At 41.9% G+C, this 24,765-nt stretch overlaps 2 protein-coding genes across 7 annotated transcripts in view; one reads left to right on the top strand and one right to left on the bottom strand.

The window, feature by feature from the left end:
• The window catches only part of LOC139105488 (cysteine-rich secretory protein 1), a 48,640-nt gene extending 28,561 nt beyond the window's left edge, over nt 1-20,079 (bottom strand). The window contains exons 1-2 of one of the 6 annotated variants that reach the window (XM_070661622.1): nt 13,116-13,670; nt 11,997-12,662 (exon numbers count right to left, since the gene is read on the bottom strand). The gene's annotated coding sequence lies outside the window, so the exon portion shown is untranslated. Of the gene's footprint in view, nt 1-11,996; nt 13,671-19,903 lie in introns of those variants that run through there. The other 5 variants (XM_070661623.1, XM_070661624.1, XM_070661625.1 and 2 more) reach the window with 5 other exon arrangements.
• The window catches only part of Lysrs (Lysyl-tRNA synthetase), a 40,325-nt gene continuing 20,254 nt past the window's right edge, over nt 4,695-24,765 (top strand). The window contains exon 1 of the mRNA XM_070661582.1: nt 4,695-5,199. Within this exon, the coding sequence (XP_070517683.1) occupies nt 5,135-5,199 (65 nt within the window). The 5' untranslated portion in view covers nt 4,695-5,134. The remainder of the gene's footprint in view (nt 5,200-24,765) is intronic.

The raw sequence follows: 24,765 nt of genomic DNA, 5'->3' as shown, positions 1-24,765 counted from the left end.
AAAAAAAGTTGTATAAAAAGCAGAAAAGTAGGCTGCGTTTCGGATAACATTAAATCTTCAATCGCTTGCGAGACACGCTTAATTAAGCAGGTCGTGTTGAATTAACAAATAACGCCTGGTGGATAATAATACACACAATCATTTTACGAGGGCGCGAGCACTCGTGCACCAAAGCTTATGTACGCGTATAATACATGCAGTATAACTGGAGGGTTAAACAGACAAGCTGCTCCCAGCCTCATCGTCGACTAAGTGCTATTGTTCTTCCCGCATGATCCTAAACGAGCTGCCCATTGTCTAGCCTGAATTTGGTAAATTAACGCCGGCGTTTGCGGTTATCCAACTAGGTAAACACAAGCCGTGAAGAAGCATCGGAACACAATAGAGAACCGACTGCGGGCTGCGTCAGGCGGATAGGTGGCGGCGATTTGTTGCCTTGAAATTGTTCGATTCAATCCGCCGCTGATCTTTCACGGAGAAAGTTCAACTGCGGGTCTTTTTAGCATTCAAATTTTAAGACTCTCGCTCGGGGTCGTTGATTGAACGCCGCGAGGGTCCTTTCTCTTCTCTCGAAAGGAAATCAGTTCGCAATTAGTTCGAAAAATATCGGGGATTCGGAGATCCGCTTTGAATTTTTATCAAAGGGACCGGCGTGGCGTGAAGGGTTTTCCTCGAGTCGTACGCGACGGCGAAGTCGAAAAGTTTGGCGACTATCACTCCTTTCCCGAAGATGAACCGAGCCATGCAAATACTGCTTCGCGCCCGGCGTCTCGATTCTTCTCTCTGACAAGCGAAATCCCGCTGTAACTCGCCACCTCGTGAAAGCGGGAACAGATTAGTTTTCATCGAATGACCGTCCACTCCCGGGATGAGAAAGTTTCCGCCGCAATCTCTCCCTGTCTCTAGGACGGTCTCTTCTCCGGAAGACCGCGGCGATTTGCAGTTTCGGCACGTCGCCCGATAACGCCCGCGTCGCTGGTCCAGCCCACGATCGCCAAAAAAAAAAAAAAAAAAAAAAAAAGGATGGATCTAGGCATCCCGCGAGAAATGTGAAGGCGCCGATTGAGAATCTACGTTTTCGTCTCTTTTTCACTCTTTCTTTCTCTCCGTCTTCCCGCGCAAACGTCTATCTTTCTCCGTGGCTCTCTCGTTTTCTCTTCAGCTTTCTTGGCATCATTCTTTCAGGCCGGTATTCGTAGTCGGTTCTTGTGTTTAAGATCGTGTTGAGTAGTCCTAATTGGTTTTAGGCCAATTATACAGGCTTAATTAACGTCTTGAAGCGTTATTTAGGCCTTGAAGTAAGAGCGGACTATTAATACCTTAGACGGCAAACAATAGGCGCGCAGGGTCCATGCCCTTACACGTCCGTGGTTCGGCTGGACAATCCAGCCTGGGAAATTTCGAGCCCTCCACTCTCGACAGCGCCGCGAGACGCGTTGCCGGAAGAGAAACGGCATCCGGAAAAGCCGACCGGGCATGAAGCGCGCTCTGATTGCACAAAGAGGTGGCGAAAAGGGAGCGCGATTGATTGCCACGATTGTGGCGGCCCTCCGGATCCTCCTCCCCCCGATTTACTTTGAAAACACAATGCACCAGCCCTCCAACGCGATACGACTTATTTCGCCGTGTTTGCCTCCTCGCGAAAAAGCCTTGGCAGAAAGTTTGACGGCAAAATCGCTGAAAGTTTGTTAACCATTGTCATCTGACGCGCCGCGGATTAATTTGATCAATTATACCGATATCTGGAATATTCATCGCGCAATTTGTACACAAAAATTTCAATAAAAAAATACTTAAATTTAATGTACGGCATATATCTTTTGAGGCTTCGAAGACAAAAGCGATTCAAGTCAAGCATTCAAAGTTTTTTACGATAATTAAATCGTCAATTTCTTAAAAAAGAAAAAAAGGGGAAAAAAAAAAAATTCTTTAAATGAAGCGATATTTATCCCGAAAGATAATTTTTTTTGGTAAATCACCGGAGGAATAATAGAATACTAATTACTTATTGGAAATGTAATCTTGCGCGCGGTCGATATCGACAAAATATCAAAACTGACGCCTTAAATACATGATAAAAATAACGCGTAAATTTGCATTAAAAATAACTATAAATATTTATATCTCTATAATTGCGTTACCGATATATTAAAAAAAAATTTAATAAAAGTAGAAGGGTATAATTTAAATATCTCGCACAGAAAAGAAGTTTACGTTTCTTATGGCGGGTCATATTTTTTACATTGTACGTCAGAGTAACATTCTTTGCGTGACACCAACTTCTTCTCTGTCCGTGCGGACACAAGCGCACGATTAACAGTTTATTCGCGCGGACGTAATTCATAAGTAGCGTCTAAGAATTGCGGAATCCGTTGCAATTACCGTGGCACGACGGAAAAGAAGTAATCAGATTGATTGCCACGATTGCAGTAGCGCTTGGGCGCCGTCTCTCGCTATCGAAGAATACAATTGGCTTGAGTGCTCTTGGCTTGAGAAATCAGGTCAGATAAGTGCAGCCAATCATTAAGCTGATCCGTGAAGTCTCGTCGGATTGTTGTTATCTCTATTCTCGTCGATTCGTCGTTATCGTTGCGCTCGGCGGATCTCTAGATACATCGTGAGTGATTTTAGGCGACGGTTTCATAGCGTTTTTCATCCGCTTCTCCTCTTCCTACCCTTTTCTCCCTTTTTTTTTTCCTTTTTTTTTTTCCCTTGTATCTTTTAGCTGGGTCAAGAGTACTGCAATGCTTTCAAGAGCTGCGAGGAAATAGAATCGAAATGATGGAAACGACGTTATATTCCAGATCCATAAAATTGTCTGCAGGCATCCGCAAATTGTTGTTTCCGAGCGAGAAAATTTTCCAAGCCAAATAGTTTTACATCGACGGAATTTGACACTCTCGTTTGCGATAAGATTTCCTCAGCGATTTTTCAGTATTAATTACACTGAGAAAAAACAAAAAAAAAGCGATATGTAAATTACCGGTTGTAATAGATATAAAATTACCGAGTAAAAAATTCAGTAAGTTTACACGAATAATAGCAGTGAGAATTTCATTATTAATTGCATGAATATAAAAGATCATATAATCTTACACGTAATTTTTATAAAATAATACAATTTTTTTTATTCGCACGTTTACAAAATTAAAAAGAAAGAAAGAAAACATTTTTTTTTTTTATTATTTTTTTTTTTTAATTGCATCGAGTTAATGTAACCCAATGTCTTAAAAATGAAAAATCGAATTTGAAAAAAGAAGAAGGATTTGATTAGTTATTTAAATAAATCCTTGATAGCTTTTTACATGTCGTCTAATTAAGGAGCCGTGCAGTTAATTGTTACGGAGATATCGCAGAAACCGATCGAGGGAAGATGTCTCGATAACGCTGCGTATGTACATTAAAAGGCAGATATGGCATTTGCTGCGAAAAGCGGCGACGGCGGCTGGCGTACGTGACTTTCCCTTCTCTCGACCGCCGAGTACGGGGGACGTAGTAGTAGAGCGCGTTCCTTTCCCCTTCAGTCCTTGGTCACCGGTTCTATGCGACACGTCTACGCGCGCGTTTCGTGTGAGATTCGACACACCCCACGCCAAAATCACGTATGCTAGCTGCCGTCGCAGCATCACGAACGCTATTCCTGCCGGTAAGTGTACATACACGTATTGTCTCATCGCGCTTGCAACGCTCATTCCGCCGCGAATTATCTCCGAGCGGCCATCAGTCCCAAGGCATCATAAACGGACCGTGCGTCATAAATCTCGGAAGATATTGCCGCGGCTACATCCGCGGGGACGATATATCGCCGGCGATTACCACGATAGCGGAGCCCGACGATAAGCCGTGTTTCGTCGCTCTCGCGGCCCGTCGATTCCGCATCGCGCCGAGGAAACGGCCGGATCGTGACAATCGTGACAATTTTACGTTTGACGCGCCGGTCCATTTGCGCGTATTTACGAGCGGCCTGGTTAATTGGCGACGCAGATGCGTTCGCAGTGACAAGCTGGTTCTCCGGAAAATCAATTAGACGCTGCACGCTCGCCTCACCAACCGATCGATCGATCCGTTTCAGATGCGTCTTGCGACGACGACTCGGCGCGCGTCCCGGATTCCCATTATCCGCGACGTATTGCGTGTCTTTTTTTTTTCTTTTTTTTTTAAATTTAACAAATGGAGAACGCGCCACAGAGAGAGAGAAGGACGTTCCGTGCTCCGCGACCGATCTGTGCAAATTGATAGGAATAATCCTAGTCCTGGTCGATTGAAAAGTATTCTCATTCGATGCTCTACTTTTTTTTTTGCGTTCACCCCCTGCGAAATTACGTTCGGGAGATTACTTCGCCGTAATCGGCGCCGTAAGATTGCAAAATAGCGCCGTAACACATCGCCGTAGATTCTTCAGGCACGATATAGACGGTCGAAGAGCCAGGGTCTCGGCGGCATAATCTACGAGGTCTTAAAATAAATCCGGGCCTTGTCAAAGGGGTGGGAAAGCAGGTGGAAATCCGACAGGGGGAGGTGGCGTCTTCGCTCGTCGGCAAACGGCCAACATGCAAATCCTTCGAGATGGCCCGGCGCGGAGATTTCGACGGAGGGAAGGTTTTCCACGGTTTATCCATATTAATGCTTCTAATTAAGCCTCGGACTTCGAGCGGGCGTGAACGAAAAGGCGGATATATCGATTTAGATCTGTGTTTGTTTGTTTAATTGGATGTATAAACGAGGACGACTTCGGAAAACTTAATAATTTTAATTTTCTTTGTATGTTGCAGGATCGTCGGAAAGTGCTTTCGTCGCCGAGATAAATTAATAAACAAACCGCAGCCGGTTTGTCGAGCGTTCTCGCGAATACGTTTAAGTAATCGGGCGTGTGATTTATTACGCGAATTTGATAAACGGGAGTGCCATACATTATCGTACGAATATGTGTTAAATAATTAGTGCTTGCGATTGTAACTTCACCCGGTCGCGTTCGCGAGTGTTCAGTACGCGGAAAGATGGCTCGACACGTCCCAGCTGAGAGGAGGAGCAGGCCCGGAAAGGGCATCATGCATCGGCGGAGCAACTTTTAGGTAAATATAAATTTAATTTTTTAGAAAATCTTGTAAAAATAAAGTTTTGTGTCTATATTAATATGTTTTATTTTATGTTACAGTCACCGGCAGAACTCTTCAACTCCGCTGAAGCTCATGCAGATCGGTGAGTCGCATGATTTTTTTTCGTAGTTAGTAAATTGGGTGTCTGAACGATAACATAGATTACTCAATTATAATATCGCGCACGAATTGGGACCCTTTGAACAATAACGCACACGAAGCGTGTGCATGGTTTGTTTGAGTAATATAAAATGTCTAAGTAATAATATAAAATAAATCATAAATATAAAAACGAATGGAATTTTATTAGAAAAGTAAAAAAAAAAAGTAAAAAAAACTTATAAATATTTATATTTTATATACGTAGGATGTACATTACGCATATTTTTGCATCTAAAATATTTTCATGCCTCATTCTTTAAATTACTGAAAAGGAGGAACGAAAGTCTCGTTTAAGATATCGGCGACGTATAAACGCACGGAAAAATGATCATGCTTTCCTTTTTATAAAATTAATTAACAATCATAATCGCAACTAGTGATACGGCGGGGGAGGTCGCGGAGGGACAAAGGGTAGGGAGCGATTCACTCCTACGAATTGCCGCGAAACTATTCCCGTCGCATTATGCGCGCGGATGTAATATCCTTTGCGCTCTTGTCGCGTATCCGTAACACGTGTCGGCGCCGCGGCAGCACAGGATCCATGCAAATCCCGAGATTACTTGAGCAACTAGTGCAAGCACGGAAATACCAGCGCGCTGCAGTATTTTCTCGTATTTTAACTTCGGAAAGGCACGAGAAAGCCCCTCCGGATTGTGCGATCTTAAGTCTCCGAAGAGACGGGGTGGCCCGGAATGCCGTACCGCGCCGTGTTTACTCGCTCGTTGAACATGTCCTCGCAATTCGAGAAGCCCGGATGAACGCGGCGGACTTCCTGCAGCGTATCGTAGCCCTTGATTACCCGCGCTCCGTTATTCCTGTACGGACCGCTTCGACAGATCGTCGCGCGAGGAAAAACATGTCGCCAACTTCGCAACCCGGAGATCGATTCTCTCATTTGGTAAACTTCCCCACGGCAAATCGGCGTCGGATGGATTTTTCCGAAAGTTTTCATCAAATTTCAATTAAACTGTAAGCTCGCGCGTGAAGATTAAAATGGGCATAAATCAAGGAGGTATTTGCCAAGTTTAAATCCGTTATAAATGGGAAAAGTGGCGGTTTCTTGCGGCCGCAACGGGCGCAAGTTGGACGGACAAATATTTCTGGTACACGGGCTGCGATCTTATTTTAGAAAAACGTCACCGGCGATGTCTTTTAATTACGGCCAATCTGATACGGGGAAGAAATGGCGGCGGTTTGCTATCGATTCGCCGGCCGCCTCCCCGGCGCTTGAAATCTCAAGAAATTAAAAGTAGAATTAGTTCTTACATTTTTTTTTCCCGCGTTTCATCCTCCCGGCGATATATTCCGGCGTCGTCCGACGAATTCGACGTTGCACGCGGACGAATTAGGAGTAATGGAACGGGCGCAAATTAAAAGGGCAAGCGCGGCCGCTTTCGCAAACAATTATTTATCGACTCCGAGAAACGAGGCGGATAGCTTTAATTAAAGGCGCGCGTACACGGTGTTTCGAGGATTCGCGATTGCTCTTACGGTCTCTTAACATTTATCTGCCGCGGCCTTAATTATCGGGCGCTCCCCACGTTACGCCGATTGTTTGACTCGCGAAGGCAAAGGTGATTAACGGGCACGGACGGGAGCGAAAAAATTGCTTCCCGGTTTTTTTTTTTTTTTTTTTTTTGCGCGAGTCCCGGAAGCGCCGGGCTGAAGATGCGAGATCTGTGGCGATTTGCATCCTCGCATTTAACGAGGAAGTTGCTTCGCTGAAGGCCGTGCTGGTGATTATGAGCTGCAAATGCGACGTTAAACTCCTTCGCCTTGTTCTTTGTAAACTTTTCAACGAACGATTATATAATTTTGCGGCGTTCGTAATGCGCCGTTAAAAAAATTACCGGTAAATTACCCATTGTAATAGGCGTGAAATTGCGTTGTAAAGAATTCAGTAAATTTACCCAAATAATAGTTGTAATAATGTCATTATTAATTATGCGAATGTAAAAAAAATTTACATAATTTTGCACGTTTTTCTTTTACACAATTTTTGCAGCTATTTTATTTGTCTAAGTTTTCTGAAATTTGTATAGGTACTACACGCAGCATTCGGCAAAGCAGTTTTGAAATGTCGTGATAACGTTATAAAAATTTTTAACGGATTACAAATTATATTACGTGGGCAAAATTCTATTGACTTCTATGGCGAAAGCTTGTCTTTGTTACTTTTGGAGCTTCTGATTTTCCGTGTTTTAAATTGTTTTGTTCGTCGAAAAACAAAACAGTTTGCAACAAAAAAAAAAAAATAATAATAAAATTGAGAGCCCTGAAAATAACAAGCTGTACGACTAAAAATGCGAATCAGTGAGAAATTTTAACGGGTGACTAAAGTTACTGATGGAATTCAGCGAGCGTGCGATGACAAGTGACTATAGTCCCAGTTAGTAACGAAGGAGTTAATAGTTATTCGGTCGAAAACGAAAAATAATAATAGAGAACAATCAAATGTGATGATCTGAAATGAAAATTGATAGTTAAAAGGGTGGCTTCTATGATAAAATTTATATGTAAATCTACAAAGTAACATTATAGAAATTAAATCATTTTTCGCTGCTTATACAACAAAATTGCATGTTTCCGATATTTATAAAAATTATATTAAATATACATCAAAAAAATACTTCTAATACATTATATATTATTAAATATTAAATATATTTTTACGCATAAAGTTTTCTATGGGGTGGGAATAACAGATGGGTTCACCGATAAATTAAACTACTCCCTCCCCCCCAATCACGAAAGCTGCGTTTTGGATCGCTGTAACGACAATCGCGATAACGGTAACACGGTCGACAATACTGATTTCATCTCGGCGCAGGCACGATATTTTGCGATTAGTTTCGCGTTAATATAATGCACGCCTTTGTTTATCGGGCTCCGTTACAGGCATAGTTCCACTAACTAAAATGGAACAAAGGATTACTTCAGGACCTAATTAACTCCTTGCGTGCGCCGTAACAGCGGTTGTGTTCCCTAACTCCTTCTGATCGTGACGCGCACGAAAGGGTGGCCCCGCGCGAAACGAAATTTCGCGAGGCGGAATTTTCGGAATGTACTTTGTCGACGTAGTTTCACGAATCACGGCAGCTACCTCGACAAAGATCCTGCATTCTTGTAACTGACGTAAGCAGGTGGAGGAATAACGAGGGCCGAATTATTCCTGCACGTATATGCAAATTTAGGTTCAGGGCCTGCGAGCGGCGCGCGAGACGCTTCGTTTTCCTTAGCGCTAAACTTCCTGAGATTCCGCGCGAAACGCCGATAAGTCCGGAAGCCTGGTAATTTTTGCTGCGCAGCATCACGCCGCTTGACTCGTCTAACGAAGCGCAATCTGCGTTTCAATTCAATTCGCCGTGCATTTTACGTGGAAATTTTCACAATCAGATTCGAATCAAAGGGAAACTAACTCAATCCTTTATTTATACGCCGATAATAATTCATGTTTACCCGCTTTTCGCAAATCCAATAATATACATATAATATAATTAAATCAATAATTATATATATAATAATTTATATACAATTTTAAAAAATTGAGAAATGAAAAAGACTCGAATTTTTCTTTAATTTTTGTTTTTTAAGAGAAACGTTTCAGTGCGGGTGAAACAAATTCTCCGCGGCAACGTGCGATCATTAGCCGAAAGGAGGTTCGCAGGGGAGAATAATTATAATTTTTGTCATCATATCGTGACATTAAATTCCACCGCGGCTGAAAAATCCAAGGGAATTTCCGCGGGCGAGGCTAGTTAGGCGTCCACGTCGGTTGGTCATAGAGTTAACTAATCGCGGGTTCAAATTAACTCATTATTCCCGAGTTTAATTTCCGCGGCATGCCTCATTTCGCCAAAACGAGGCGGTACGAAAATAAACTCCGGGTATATCGCGCGGGCGAAACGAGCCGCTGCGATACCGCGACGAGTCCGCGCGGACGAGACGCGGAGATGCTTTCGGCGATGAACTACTTCGATGAAATAACTCCCCGGCTCCCTCACGGAAAAGTAATTGACAACTCTCCGCGAAGAGAATTTCCGCGCACGTACATATTTTTCAAATATAAAGTTAACTGGGACATTTAACTGAAAAATTCTCGAACGCCCGCGTCATATTAGCTCGTTAGCTGTACTTGTAAAATGAGCTAGGGAACTCGTTCGGGGGACTTTAGGCGAAGCGAACGTTGTACTTAATTACTGCGGACATTGCAATCACGCGTCGTTATTCCGTCCCTACTTATTTACGTTGTGATATTATAATTAATGAATTTTAAACGATAGAATCATTAATACTCAAAAGAGTTATAACGCAAGCGCGATGTATAAAATAACTAATATTAATTTGATTACTGAAAGTAATTAATAAATTTGTTAATTTTTTAAATACTTGCTTGCCTCGAATTTTCAATCGAGGAATTATTATTTCCTTCTGCGTTTAGATATTTCGCGGTGGATTTATTTAAATAAAAGATAGAAAAATAAAGTTGGCGTGTCCGTTGCGCTTAATGCAGAATAAATATTACTTTATAACAGGTTGTCCGACTAGCTTCGTCGAATAAATAAACGTAATAATCAAGCATGAAACTCTTGCCGCGTATGCAAAAACCGCGGGCGCCGCGAATACGTTTATGACAACGAAATAACAATTGGGAACAACAGTGCTTGTGTGAAAGCAATTGAAAATTTTGCGCGTGCACGCGAAAATTCCTTACTGCGAGTCGACGCCATTTCCTACCGAGGAATACTTAGTAAACATTTAATTTATTACATTTTGACGACAGTACCTACCCGCATTTTCACATATTAATTGCCGCGCCGAGACAGCCGGTTTATTAAAATTCTGGATACTTAAAAAGTAATTTACATAACTGCATTTTTATAATAAATTCAACTCTTTCGCTGAACGCTATACGGAAGGGAAAAAAAAAAATTTTTTTTTTAATTATCTATCTCTTCGTAAGCAAGCCGGTAAATTTTGTTCTTATTTTCTAGATACTGTAAAATAAATTGTAATAAAATTATTTCCACGCAATATTATCGGTAGGATATCAAACATAATTAATAAACGAATTATATTATGCACGTTAAATCCAATAAATTATAAAATATATATATATATAATTATTATCCCGAGCGATTCTTAAAATAATAAAATAGAATAATTCGCGAATAACAGTAGTGCGTAATTAATTCTTCTATTTTTATAATTGATGAAAGAATATTGTACTTTTTAAGATCGAGAGTGCTTTTCTGCGATATGCGATCGCGCGTGATGAATTTATTATTAATTCCGACACCCGATTTTTATGCAAACGGCGCGTGCAACCGGAAGGAAGGAGTGGCAGATAAACGCGGCCACTAAACCGGAAATATTTTCCCGTTCCTATGCGATAAATAAATTGCATTCGGCCGCGGTTAAACTCTTCCGCGTCGGTATCTCCTGAGAACAACGGACAAATAAAACGTCGGCTGCTGAATCGGCAGTTTTTGGGCCACATCGTTGGATGAAAATGCGCTCTCACGCGATATTTCGAGGATTTCAAGAGTTTTCCGGAGGTTCTTGAAGATATTATTTCTCGAAGCCTCGCCTCGCGAAAGATGAAAACTGAATGTACTAAAAAAAGGGGGGAAAAAAATACTTAAAAATATCTCGGAACAATTTATAATGTTGGAATAATTGATATAAAGAATGACGAGAATTATACGTGGGATCTGATAGAAAAGAATATAAATTTTAAAATAGATTATAATTAAACGTATAATAAAGTTAAATGTATTTTCATGCCTTTTATTCTATTTTATTTTATTTTTTTTTTCTTTCTTTTACGAGTATAATCGAGGAAATTTAAAATAAAAAGGCCGTATTGCAATTTATTCTAATAATACAAACGCGAGAAAGGGAGAGAAAATATATTTAACACATTATTATTAACGTCGCGCTAACGATTATTAATATGTCGCTGCGCCAACACTTTTAGCACGCGACACGCAGTTCCTTCTTCCGCGTTCGCGAAACGCAAGGCCGAGTGCAAGCTCGCGCGTTATGTACTCAATGGTGAAACACGGATGAGAGATTGCTCAGAAGGCAAAGTTTCTGAGGGCCCGCGCTCCATTGACCGGGCTTTTCGGAGTGCTGCCACGACTGATAAGAGACGCGCAATGCAGCGGTAAATTTCGCGCGAACGCGTTCAACGCGGAAACTTGCCGCGACGGCTCCAAGTCACCTCTCCGGGCTCGTAAATGTGTGAGTACGGGAGAGAAGAATCGGCGAGATCCAGCCGCGAAATGCGAGTCACAGCCAACTCAAAGAAACCCTGCGATTCTCTTCGATTGCGAGGTTGGCAAACCGGGAGGACGAAGGTCCTCAAAAGTGATCGCAAAGTACGGAAAAAAGAAAAGAATTATTAAATTGAGATGTTAATATTGTATATATATTTTTAAAATATATTCCTCCGTATAAATTTGTCTGCTGAGATTATCCGCTGGAGTGTAACTTAGGCACGTAGGACTGTTGTAACGTTTTCATACTAAAATTCACGTCGCGTTCGGGCCTTCGTCGCTTTTTGCAGTTCCTCGTCATTTTCAAATTTCTCTCGGAAGACAGACGATTAGACCGATTTCGAATGCGCTCGCCAGACGTCTCGCAATTTGAGAGAACTAGGTTTTACGCGGTACGAGCGCGGGTATCAGGGTTAAAAAAAAAATTATATATATATCTACGTAGCTGAACACTCACCTCGCAACGGCGGCGAAGCGTGTGAGGCTCGAATCCAACGAGGATGCGGAGCGCGCTAAATAATTAGCGGCGGCTACACGGCAGCTCCAAGATAATTAGCGACGCCTAACCCCGACGTCTTGTCCGATTTCATCGCAGACGTTCCGTCGCGCATAAAACGAAAGCCGCGCACAGGCACACAGGCTGCGGAATCGAGCCGCGGTTGATTTAACAGCTGACGTCGGTCGGCCTAGCCGGATGGTCCACCGCACTTTTCTATCACAGTTTATTGTTCGCAGTTTATTGTTTAGATACAGTTTATTGTTTAAATGCAGGTCGCGCACGGGTGCGTTGATTAACACCCGCCGTTGTTCGCTTTCGTCCCTCGGATTGTTCGACGGCGCCGTTAATGCGATTCGCTGGTCGACGTTTTCTGTCGAACGAGACTCGACAGACGGCGATAATAAATCTTTTTTTTTTTTTTGGTTTTTTTTTCGTCGATATTTCCGCTCTCGCGACAAAAAAGTCACATTCGGACGTCCCGCCACTCGCAAGAATCGTCTCCGCGGAGGTGCACTCGCGACGAAGCGAAATTGAGCGACCGCCGAACGTCGTCGATATGTATCGTTAATCACATTTCCCGAGTCGCGAATTATCCGACCGTCGTCTCCCGGCAATCGCTAGAATCTTTAAACATTAACAATGTGAAAATGAGACCGGCCGCTGTTACAATATCTGCAGAAATAATCGGCGGATAATTCGATCACGCGGGATATTTTAATAATTAATAAGAAAAGTGTACTCGATAGTAAACGTCGTTTACCAATTCGAAAAGATAGCGCGAAAACGAGAGCGATACCATAGCTAGGATAACGAATCGATCAATAATCGTAAAAATATACGCGGCTACCGATGCGGAGATAATTTTAATATTTAAGTACGCGAACTCATTCTTGTTCACAGTTTATTTTTATTTCTGTGCTTTTAACTGAACGGAGAGCTAAATGGGGAACATGAAACAAACATCAAAAAAGAAAAAAATAATCAAATAAATAAATAATTAAATAAATAAAAACTATTGAAGTAAATCCGCGCCGCAGTAATCTCGACTAATTAACGCACAAAAGCTCGCGTAATTACCACGGTGACAACCTGGGCTCGCTTGGACTTCCCAAGAAGTATTTCCTCGATAAGAGAGAGACGGACTCCCTTTCGAGAGACGCACGAAAAATCCCAAAGAAACCGCAAAGAATACGCGCGATCGTCACATAATCAAAATCCACCGCGGCGTGATCGATTCTCAATCGCCGCGGTTTAGCAGGCATCCGCCTCGACGTCGCCGGAAGTGAAACCGAACGTCGCCGCGCTCATTCTTGAACGGGGATCGTCGCACGTTTTCGGATTGTCCACGCGTGAATCGCGGCCACGCGACGCGTTCCACTCGACTAGCGCGAAGTTCTTCTAGGCGGTCTGTCCGATTCGAAAGCCAACGGTGGCGGAAACGCGAGGTCGAGGGCTCTCTCGGATCTTAACAGCGACGCGATACAAGCCGGTGGAGAACGAGCCAGGATGGTTCTTGCGCAAACCGTGCGACGATACTGCGGCCGGCGGCGCGTCGGCGACCCGTCCCGGAGCGTTTCATGCCGCGGCGCGCGGCACTCTGCGTGCTAAACTGGCGCAAGCTCTTGCGAGGCCGCGGACCGGAGCGCCGGAAGCCCGCTGCAAGGCAGAAAGCTCGCTCTCGCAAAGAGACACGCGCGACGGGCCACGGGAACCAACTGAATCGTAATCCTAACAACCCGAACAACGCGTCTTTTTACGTGTAGATAAAGGTTAATTTTTGTGTGACGCTCCCAGGCTTTGTTTCACCCGCGTTTTGTATTAAATTTTTCGTTTATTATATTATTATTATTTTATTATATTAACATATATCTTGTGTTTCTCATTCCGTTATTTCATTAAATTTTGCTGAATTATTTCCGGTTTAAGGATAAAAGAGGGATATAAATAAAGGAGAAGATTGCTGTTAAACGTGAACCGAAGACGTTAAGTTTAATCGGATTTATCGTTAGAGATATAAAATTGGATATAAAAGCAACTCTTTTTGTTTTTAAGTATGCATCAAGTTGGTCTACGTATCCGACTTAAAGAAATGATTCTATCGCAAGCGATTACGACAGTTTTGCGCTCGAGACACGAGGGATAAAGAAAGCGGTGGCCGAAAACTTGATGCGCTGATTCCGCTATATTGCCGGTTTCAGCGCGCCGGATATTAACCGGCGAGTCCCGCGAGTAATGTACGCGAGCGATGCGCCGTTGAATTATCGATAACGATCGCGGTATCTTCCAGCGATCCCCGCGAGCTTGCATTTCCAGCGATTAATTCTTTAGCGCTGCACTGATTAAGTGCGGATCGTTATTATGCCAATTGGGATTATTCTTTTTTTATCGCCAATATCTCTTGATGTCCCTTCCTGTATTTTTATTATATATATATATATATATATATGTAATTCTTTTTTTTTTTTTTTTTTTGTACAACTTTTCGCCTGAAACATACTGCCGCTCGATACTTTCGTAGTAGAAAAACTTAAAAATTTATGAAGCCGTAATAAAACGGGAAATAAAATATTTTCTTGTTTTTCTTTACTCGAAGGGACTCGTGGAAAGAACAAAGTTCTAAATTATGAAGCGAAGATGTGCGAATTGAGACAAAGAGACGGCGAAATGATAGCGAGAAATATCTCTACTTGAAATTTGCCGAAAGTTTGAGATGCGCCGACGAATTATTTTCACGATTCAAAGTCAATATTAAAATGCCGCGAATTTTCTGCGGACACTTTCCGAATGAATATAAAAAGAAAGAAATTTGAAATAACTCGCTAATCATTTATAAAAATATAGAAAACGAACGGAATAACGATCCGGTCGCTGATAAAATATCACGGTGTTTTTACGCTTTATCTCGTCCGAGGAACCTGAACTACGAAATCGAATCGGAAAAGCATCTACTGTTTTATGATGGATGAAAATATAAAGATGACGTCGGCGACTTCGTGCGCGCGTTTTATGCTGTTTTATCAACCTCAAGGCGATCAACGAGATATGATCACGACTCTCGAGCAAAAACCAGATAGATAATAAGAACAATAGTAATAACGTACAATTTTGAAAAACGATTAAAATTAATTTCACTTATGATTCCCACAGAACAGAATTACTTATGTTAGTCAATATAAAAGAAAAAAAAAAAAAAAAAGAAAGAAAAGAAAAAAAAATACGCACGCAAAAAGGAAACAGTAATAAATAAACTCCATACATAAAATCGTCTAATTAAATGTTATAATTTTATGACAAAGTTCGCGTAAAAATGACAATGGGGCAAGATCCTCTGGTATGACTCGCGATTACGAGCGCAATTTGCAGCTTTTACGACCCCCGTGCCAGGTGTTATATAGCTTTATAGCTCATGAATGTGAGGGAATATCGGTGTTCAATATCCCCGCGACTTTATCGGGGCCTGTCAAATTTTATTTACGCGGCAGACGGGTCGCGCGCGACCGAAGGGAAAACGTTTATGACGCGCGAATGCATTAGGCGAGCACCGATATGCGTCCCGAAGTTCCATGCGATTCTCTCGTTATTCGCCAAGGGGGTCGATCGATGCCGGTGTCTTTTGCCGAGGGGAAAACCTTCCGATGGGGAGAACGTTCTTTCGCTCTCGAGCAGATCAGGCAGATAAGTTTGTTTGTTCGGGGTCGCGCGGGGAAGGGAGACAAGAAGTTTCTTTAAGCACACACGCGGCGCAATCTATACCTACGTACTTTCCCGAGTGACCCCCGTGGTACCTCGAGAACACCACCGTCCTGCGACGGACAGCAGTTCTTCTCGGCGAACTCGCGCTTTCACGTCGCCGAAAGTCCGAAACAAGGTTTCCCTCGGTTCATCTAATTTCTCCGAATAATGCAAGCGCTCCGGGAAGCTGGGCATTAATTCTTGACGCAGATCTATCCCGGGCGAAGGCGCGAAAAAAGAAATCTGGACGAATGAGTAAAGGGCGGGTCCGGCGGCGGAACGCTGAATTCGCGACGGTGGACGAACCGTGGAGAGTTCCCTCTTCATTTTGGTTAATAAAGGCGACATTTCCGGGACGCGTGTCAGAAAAAAGGGCTAATCAACTATTCCCTCTCTTTTCCCCGCTCGCTTCTTCTCTACAAAGCGCGCTCGTGCATATGCATCACCCAGCGCGCGCGCCTTGCGCATCTTTATTCCAGTGTACATACAGCGTGCACGATGTACACGCTTGATGCATTTTTTTAGCCTGTCGCAAAAGAGAGAAAGAAAAACAGAGAGAGAGAGAGAGAGGCGAGGGAAGAGGGCATGATAAAGAAATCTCCGCGAGAGTTCGCAACCGGGATACCGGAAGCGCTGTGGCAACCTAATTATAACAAAAACTTCACGCCGCTCATTACCAGCTTAATACGTTTTTTCGTGTGACGTCGGAACGTACGTGGTGTCTGAAAAGTCGTGCGCGCGCTCGCCGAGGATTTAAAGGTGTAATATTGTCGCCGCGAAAAAAGGGCGGCCGCCGCGCGGAGTAAAGCGAGATATTTAAATATCCCGAAGTTGCGGGAATACACGAAAAAATACGAGACACCTTTGGACGGCCGCGCACCTCGCTGACGTATTAATATTAATAAAAGAGCTTTCACCTCGAGGATTTTCCTTGTTTGATCGCAAACTTCTCAGCCGGGAAAGTTCAGAGTTCAGACTTATGTAAGACGCCGTCGCGACATTGTGGTCGCTGAGATATCTTGAATACCAAGGCGAAGCGCAAAGAGGATAGGAAAAACGTGTGATTCCATTAAAAGTCCATTAATAATGTTAATAATAATATTGGAAAAAGAGATAATTATCCTGCGCAGAAAGAAAGAGAATTTACGCGCTTCTTCATCGCACAAATCGTGTCCCGCATATTTTCGTTAGCTTTCAACTTAAAGTGATATTAAAAATCCGGGCATTTATATATGCCGTTTGGGCGAACAAATTTGCGCCCAGTTTTTTTTTTTTTCTTTTTTTATGAACAGTTTGTCGGCAAATTAAAAATAAATTTTTATTTAATAACAACAAAATAACCTCTTTTAAATATTTTTTTATATTAAATATCCGAACAGTTAATTAATATGTCAATAAACGCACGTATGTTATTTCGAATCTGCAGATAAATAAATAAAAGACGAAAAAAAAAAAAGATAGATTGCATCGGCGATAAGCGACTGCAATTAAAATTCGAGGCGAAAGAAATTTGCGTGGGAAAGAAAAAAGTGTTTTCGTTAAAAAGAAGCCGGGCTCATCAGGAAATGTACTGTTAAAAGGAAAAGCAATTACCTGCGGGAACTTAATGTAATTATTTCGACGTTACGGCGATACGCGATAGCGATACGGAAACCAAAATAAGTGCAAGACCTACATTTTATATCTCAAGTAATTCTATTCGTATTTAAATGTCGTTAAATGCCATCAAATTACATATCGCGATTGTTGAATCGCATAAAGTTAAAAGTTTCGAGAACCATATTGCCACAGAAAAGAAAAAAAAAAAAATAATTATTAAATTAAAAAATTTCGTAAAATATAAAATTTTACAGTAGGGTAGTTTGTTACAAAATAACTGGAGCGTCGAATTTATTATAAACCGTCCCGTTTATATTGTTGCGTGCGAGCGACACTCTTTCACGCGAACATTTCTGCTTCGATGGAGGAAAGCATTACAAAAATGCGCGCCACGTGTTACTCGGCAATAGCGATTATTCAGGCACGCGGTAAGTAGCGATAATCAAACCGTAATTATATAACAATGTGCTTGATTGAATTAAATCGTCATCTCAAATTCATAACGGGTTTTCCATAAACATCCGTTACTGGATAAACGCGGCAGCGCGAGATCTTACCGGTTTTCTTCGCGGCGATCGGCCGATAAATCTCGCGCGTATTAATGCGCATAATTAATGAGACTCGGCCAGATTCTTCCGTCATGTAAACACGATCGTTAAATGACGAACAGCACGTTGAGCTTAGACATTTATTGCCAGCCTCCTGAAAAATTGTATAAAAGGCTTATTTTCACGCGACACCAACGGTCTGCCAAGCAAAATGGGGTTAATAATTATTCTAATAAAATATTGCGCTATTATTATTATTATTATTATCATTATGACGAAGCGAAGGGAAGGGAAGACAGAAAGGGAGAAGCGCCGATAAGAAATTAGTGAACTACGGAGGCAGTTAATTAAACGCCCGTGGTGATCGGGCTAATTAGGATGGTCACGGGCGTACTGGGACAGGCTCATCGGAGTTTTGCCGGTCATTGTATCAAACGGTTTTGCCGATCCCACAAGCTCTTCTCGGTCTTTGCCGCGATTTTGCCCTGGTCCGGCCGCCCGTTACAGTTTCCCGCTGTTGTACGCGCGCAAGGTTTTTGCGCTCGGCGCTTCGCACCTTTACAAGGTTGTTCTGGTCGTGCCACCCTCTCGTTAAAGCCGCCTCGGGCTCTCCCATGGCGCTCTCGTGCGTTCGTTCGCTGCCTCGTTCCCCATTATCGTCAACGTTCAATTTTTATTTCTTTTTTTTTTTCAATTTAATTTAATTTGATTCAATTTTAATAAAAAAATTTGCTGCGCGGGACGTTATTAATCCTTGATTCAGGAAACAAAAAAAAAAGAAAGAAAAAGGAATTTGCGGTGCTACTGTCAGCCAAGATTCTTTTATTCGCTCCTTATCACGTACGCGAATCGCACAAACGTAGTTAGTATTTTCAGTTGATATTGAAAAATTAATTTGTATTGTTTGTGTTTGTCACTTTGTGCTCTTTTTATTTACACACATACACGTCGTTGATGCAACTTGTTTACGGATTTGTTTGTTAAAATATGCCATCTGTACTTACGCTTGTTGTTAATTCGTCATATTCATTAATTCGCGCTTGAAATGTTTTACCTCGCGGTAATTCGAACTTCAACGTAAAACACGGACGTAGCGTTTTACATCTGAATAAAGATCCATCATCAGAATTATAATCTAAATTTCCGCCCGCCCAAGGATTAAAGAGCGTCAGACATCGCGGAATAATATTCCTGAATTAAATATCTCCGCCGTTTCAATATCGCTCCATTATAATATAAACTGCATATAACAGGACGAGCCGACGAGAAAGTACGAATCGCGCGGAGAATAATATCGCCGGATTGAGAAATAACCGTTTCAATGCGCGTTTCAGATCCATTAAAATACAAGTCAGGTATAATAAACAGTCGGGAAAGAGAAAAATTGGAAAAATTGCAAATATCAGGAAGATAATATTCTTATTTCACACGTGCGTTCGTGCATTTTTGTGCAACGATTTGTATATAAAATATAATTAAAAATGTATTTAAATATATTTCTAATGTACGCGTTATTACATTTTAATAATACATTTATGTCTATAAAAAATTGAATCAGTTTTTCGCCACAATCAAAGTGTATTTAATAATTTCCACCTAGAGATTGGTATTTCTCGATTTTTACGTTACGTTAATCCTTTTAGGTTCATAAAAAAAAAACTTGGACTACAGAAACTAAATACTTTAAATATATATTTTAATATATTTTTACGTAAAAAATATCCCGTGAGAGTTTGCTGCTTTTGTCAATTATACCAATCGTCTAAGAGCGCAAGTCATTCCACTGAGAGAAAATACAGTTACTTCCGAAATCAAACCATATAATTTTAGGATATTTTTAATCATAAATACGGGAAATTCACTGATATTTGTAATTAATTCCACGCTCGTTAGAAATATTATAAATGTATGATATTTAAAACTATTTCTCTCTTAATTAGTGCAGGGGAGAGGGTGTGCGCGGCGATCGCGAGCTGAGAAACTCACCCTTTAAACGTCGCCTCGCCTCTACAATACCGCGAGAACCAGATGCGACGAGCGCCGAGCAAGCTGGCGCGACGTTTTTGCGTTACGCGGAACAACCTCACGTTCGCTCTGCACCGCGGGCAATAAAAAGCCGCGGTGTACTGGCGATCGATCGCGACCGGCCTGTCTTTTATAGTCTTTCGAGCGCGCCGTGAAGTCCTCCTATTGTCGAGGAGCAATCAGTCTCGAAGGCTCGCGATAATAACGTCTTCGTTAAAAGCCCGTTTGAGTCATCCCGCCGCGTGCAGGGAAGTGAAAATGCCGGGGAGGCGCGAGCACGCCGCGGCATGATTGAACGCAAACAATTCCGCATTACGATACACACGCAACGGAATCGTTACACTAGAGATCGCTCTCGCGCGCGCGACCGACCGATTAAATATGATTAAATATTATTATACGCTAAGCCGCGTACCCCGCAGACGGGATAATAAATCGTCTTACATTTTTGCTGCCGCTTCTACCTTCGCGCGTGACGACGTGTAATGGCAAATAATTACACAGGCCGTCTTTGCGACTGCACACGTCTCGTCCTTATTGCTAATTCCGCGGTTGAAAGAGATTGCGCTCGGTCTTTCCTTGTTAAAAGTTGAAGAGAGCTCTCACGCGCGGAGTCGGTCTATTAAATATTAAAACGTGCTTACGCAAAAACAAAAAGCCACAGGCATATGTCGCGAAGTATATGAAATTGTTAAACAAATATACGTGATCTTTTTTTTTACCTGAATTACGTGCAAAAGAAATTAGAATAATAGAATTCACGAGTAAAAGAAAAAACAAAAGAAATACATATACATGCGTGACTTTAAATTGATTTTTTTTTTCTACTGACATATTATTTATTTGCGTCATACGAGTACGGATGATTCCGCGAACGTTTCACGCAGCGGAATAATTTCTACTAAAAAAAAAAAAAAAAAACGGTAGCGAACATCGAAGCGATATAAATTTTATTACGAACCGTGGCGTTTGCAACAAGCGTGCACGTTACTCGCTGAACACTCGAGCGTCTCGCGCGTTAAATTCGCTCGCGTTAAAGTATTGCGCGTGTGAGTGTAGGTAATAAAACGTTAATTACCGGTGTAAAATGAGCGAACGAGCGTTACACGCCCCGTCGTCCGTTCAACTCACGTTTTCACCTACGGCTTATGAATATCCTTTGACCCGGAAATTTGTCCTATTCTCTTCCCCAGATCTCAAATATTGCGCATATTTAATTGCCGATCTCCCTTCGACCTTTGATTATTAAAGCGAGCTGATCCGGTTAATTCGCTAAAAATTTCGTTACGCCGCGTTCATCTTTGCGGCGCAAATCAGCGCGAGCTGACGCTGGGGAGAGACGGGAGAAACGAATTTTCTCACGTCTCTTGTAAAATATAATTAGAACGTAGTGTTCTTCGATTTTCTGTGACGTACGCCCCAAACCCAAATTAGAGCTACCTGGCTAATTTCGTCAAAAGTAATAGGATTTCTGTCGAAGATCGTGTTCGCGAGTTTGGACTGCAGCCGCCGAGATTTGAGTCGAGATGAGCTCACGATTGATTCGTGTTATTCACTTTATCACTTCGCGGATTATTGTATTGCCGAGTAGTTAGATTACTCGATTGAGCCGGAAGTAAGTCCTGTGTCGATTTGAAACGGTTCCCGTGTCGGCGCACGGCGAACGGAGATTCGACAGTTCCTACGGGATTGCTCGCGAAATTCCCGTCGAAGTTGAGATTAGTTAAGGATATCGACTATCGGAAGAGTCGGACCGGGAACTTCGCTCTCGCCCGACCGCGTCCACGTGATTTTTTTTCTTTTTTTTTTTCATTTTTCTTCGGCTTTGCACGCCGAAGGCAATATTCCGCGTAACGAAGCATCTGCCGGATCGTCGAAGTCGGGATTCGGGAAATTTCAGCTTTAATTGTCGACGTAAGTTATCGTGAAATCATAAGAACCTGTAATAAAAAAAAAAAAAAAAAAAAAACCTTGATCGGTCATTTATGAAACATATTTGAAAAATATTTATAATATAATATTATAAGAAATTAAGAATTTAAAAAATTTACCCTATAAAATAATTTTTTTTTAATAGAAATTCCATACAATAATTTCAAAAGAAAAAAAAAAAAGTTTTTATATAATAATTTCTAAAAATATGCACTGAATTTGAGGAGAGACCAACCGCGCGTCTTAAATTTTCGGAACTCTCAATTTAATCAATTTGCAAAGTCTTCGGCGGAACCGGCGCGGATTAGCTCGTTCTTTATTTCTTCGCGATCTCAGTGAGAAAGTTTCCGTGGATAATCGGGAAATATCGGTTGAGATTATTTAGCACTGATAATTAACCCAACCCAGAGCCGTAAGCTCGCGGTGGCAATTTTCCCGGGAGAAAATTCGGGGTCTCGACTTTGATCATTTTCGCGGTGACTCCGACATCTTGATCCTCCGGCTGACTTGTGACGAGGCAGCGCGAAGCTTCTTTGACACTTTGCTCATACAACGTGACGAAGGGCGGGTCTTTACAGGACGCGGAATCATGTGCGGCAAATAGACGAAGTTTGCTCGTGAGCGACCAAAACGAGACGCGCAAGTAAATTGACAGCGCGTTACTTTCATCGCGGGTGGAAGAGGAAAAGGGCTGTGACGTTATAAGTTGTAAGTGTATTACGTGCTTGCGTACAACGCAGCCCCCTTTCTCCTTCGTTTCGACCGCAGTTCGTTTCGACGAGAATCACCGTGGAAAATAATTAAAAGGGAAATAGCAAAGGCGGCGCGCCACGAAAGAAATTACATGTAAATTGCCGGCGGTAATGTGCAAAGTAACACTTTGTAAATTTCAACAAGCTTGCGTAAATAATAGTTGTGGAAGATTTTATCATTAATTGCGAATGTGAAATTTTACGCGTACCTTTTGTTTGTATATAGTTATCATGGCTCGTTTCATGTTCGCACGTTTAGTAATAAAATTCTCGCGGCTGTTACTAGTCTATTATCGTTCGTTGTAACTGTACGTCTTTATAGTTGACAAGTAAAACAAAAAAAAAGTATATATATATATATATATACATACTTTTTTTTTTTTTTACAATGCGGATAGTTTCCTGGGAAATCGAAGAAATTAATCCAATCGATCGCATTACGGCATTCTCGCGCGTCCGACGTAATCTCGTTGCCGTTGAATTAACCTGCCGTTAATCTCAATAACGTTCCATTTAACGGATAATAAAAAAGCATGAGACTTTAAAAACGCGATCGCTCATAGACGTCTCGCGTTCAGCTCCTTTAATGAAGAGAAAGCACAAGGACCGACCGCCGAGACACCCGGTATAAGGGACGAAACCGAGGAGGGCGCAGAGGGCCCTGGGGCTGAAAACCGGGACGAGAGAAAGCGCGAAAGCGCGATATATAACTCACGCGCGCGAAACGAATAGCGGCCCCGAGAATAGAAATATTCCTTTTAACTCCGACGGAGTTATAGGAAATATTCCTCCTAACTACGGCCGCGTACGTAAAAGGGTATAAAAATCAGTATTTCCGTCGCGGAATTTTTGTCACCGCGATAAACGCGGGGTGTATTATTTACGAGAGGGGAGTTGACGGCGCGCGGCATTAAAGCGGGGGCCCACCGGGACCGTACATTCATGAATAATAAATCGGGAACTCGTATAAGTAACGTGATAGACGCGGGGTGAGCGCGAGGATCTGTTGAATCGAGAAAAAGGTCACATATTGTCATCTTAAGAGATATCGCTCGAAACGATTGCGAAATATGGACGCTAACCCAAGTATCGGGTAAAAGTGTAGGAGAGTTTAAACGACGAAGTCCGTATCGCGCCGACGTGCAATTACATTGAAATTAGATAAAAGTGACACGTACAGGGAGACGATGTTCGTGATGAAAATGTCAAATGACTAGAAACATTCCCGGGAAAGATTGAAGGAGAGCAAGAGACACTCTCGCGCGTAACACGTACAAGCGCACATATATTGTACGCGGGATAATTTGGAGTCTGCTTCTCGGTATCCTTGCTCCAGATAAGAGGTTTATGGCTCTCGCTCCTTTTAGCTCTCACCCTCTCTCGCGCAACCCTCCGCCCTCGGACCCGCTCTCGTCGAGATTTATGCACTCGCCACACGACCGAATGCACAATTATATCATCCCTCTCTTCATTAGCGCGTACTCGTTGCTTACATCGCGCTTACAGGAACGAGCTCGCTGATTCCTCCGAGGGTCACCCAACCTCCTGAGGAACACATGTTGCGAAGTGGCAGATTTTACGGGGGATATACGTATAATGATTTTTTTTTTTTTATGTTTACACGCAATTGTGTTTATGTAGCGCATGACTTTTCAAAAATCTTCATTTCTATCGTGCCCATAAAATTATTTTATAACGAATTCAAACGATTTGTACAAATAATTTCCAGAGACACATATAATTCGAAACTTAATTTTTTAAAACTTTTTTTTTTTATATATCTTTAATATATATATATTTGTTTAAATTAAATTTTTTAAGGTAAAGTTTTTATATTAAAGATTAAAATCAATATTAAAAATTTTTTTCATATCTGGCGTATTAATTAAAAAGAAAAAGGTTTAACTGATGCATTAGGTTCCGAGATATTATTGAAAAGAAATAAAGTGGGCAGGATAGCTCGCAGTTTGAGAATTAAAATTGATCGTAATAAAAAAGGGATCCATTTCTCTCTAGTCTACGCGAAACGCTCGGCATAATGTCAGGATTTTTTTGTCGATATCTTAAATTATCTGTGCATTGCGGAACAGCGGATACTGTCAGACGCACAAAGAGATTGAACGGATATTAATTGCCTTC

This window comes from Cardiocondyla obscurior, linkage group LG09 (genome assembly GCF_019399895.1).
Source record: "Cardiocondyla obscurior isolate alpha-2009 linkage group LG09, Cobs3.1, whole genome shotgun sequence".
In the NCBI taxonomy this organism is placed as follows: Eukaryota; Metazoa; Arthropoda; class Insecta; order Hymenoptera; family Formicidae; genus Cardiocondyla; species Cardiocondyla obscurior.
The sequence above is the reverse complement of the archived record's forward strand: the minus strand, read 5'-3'. Positions and strand labels throughout refer to the sequence as shown.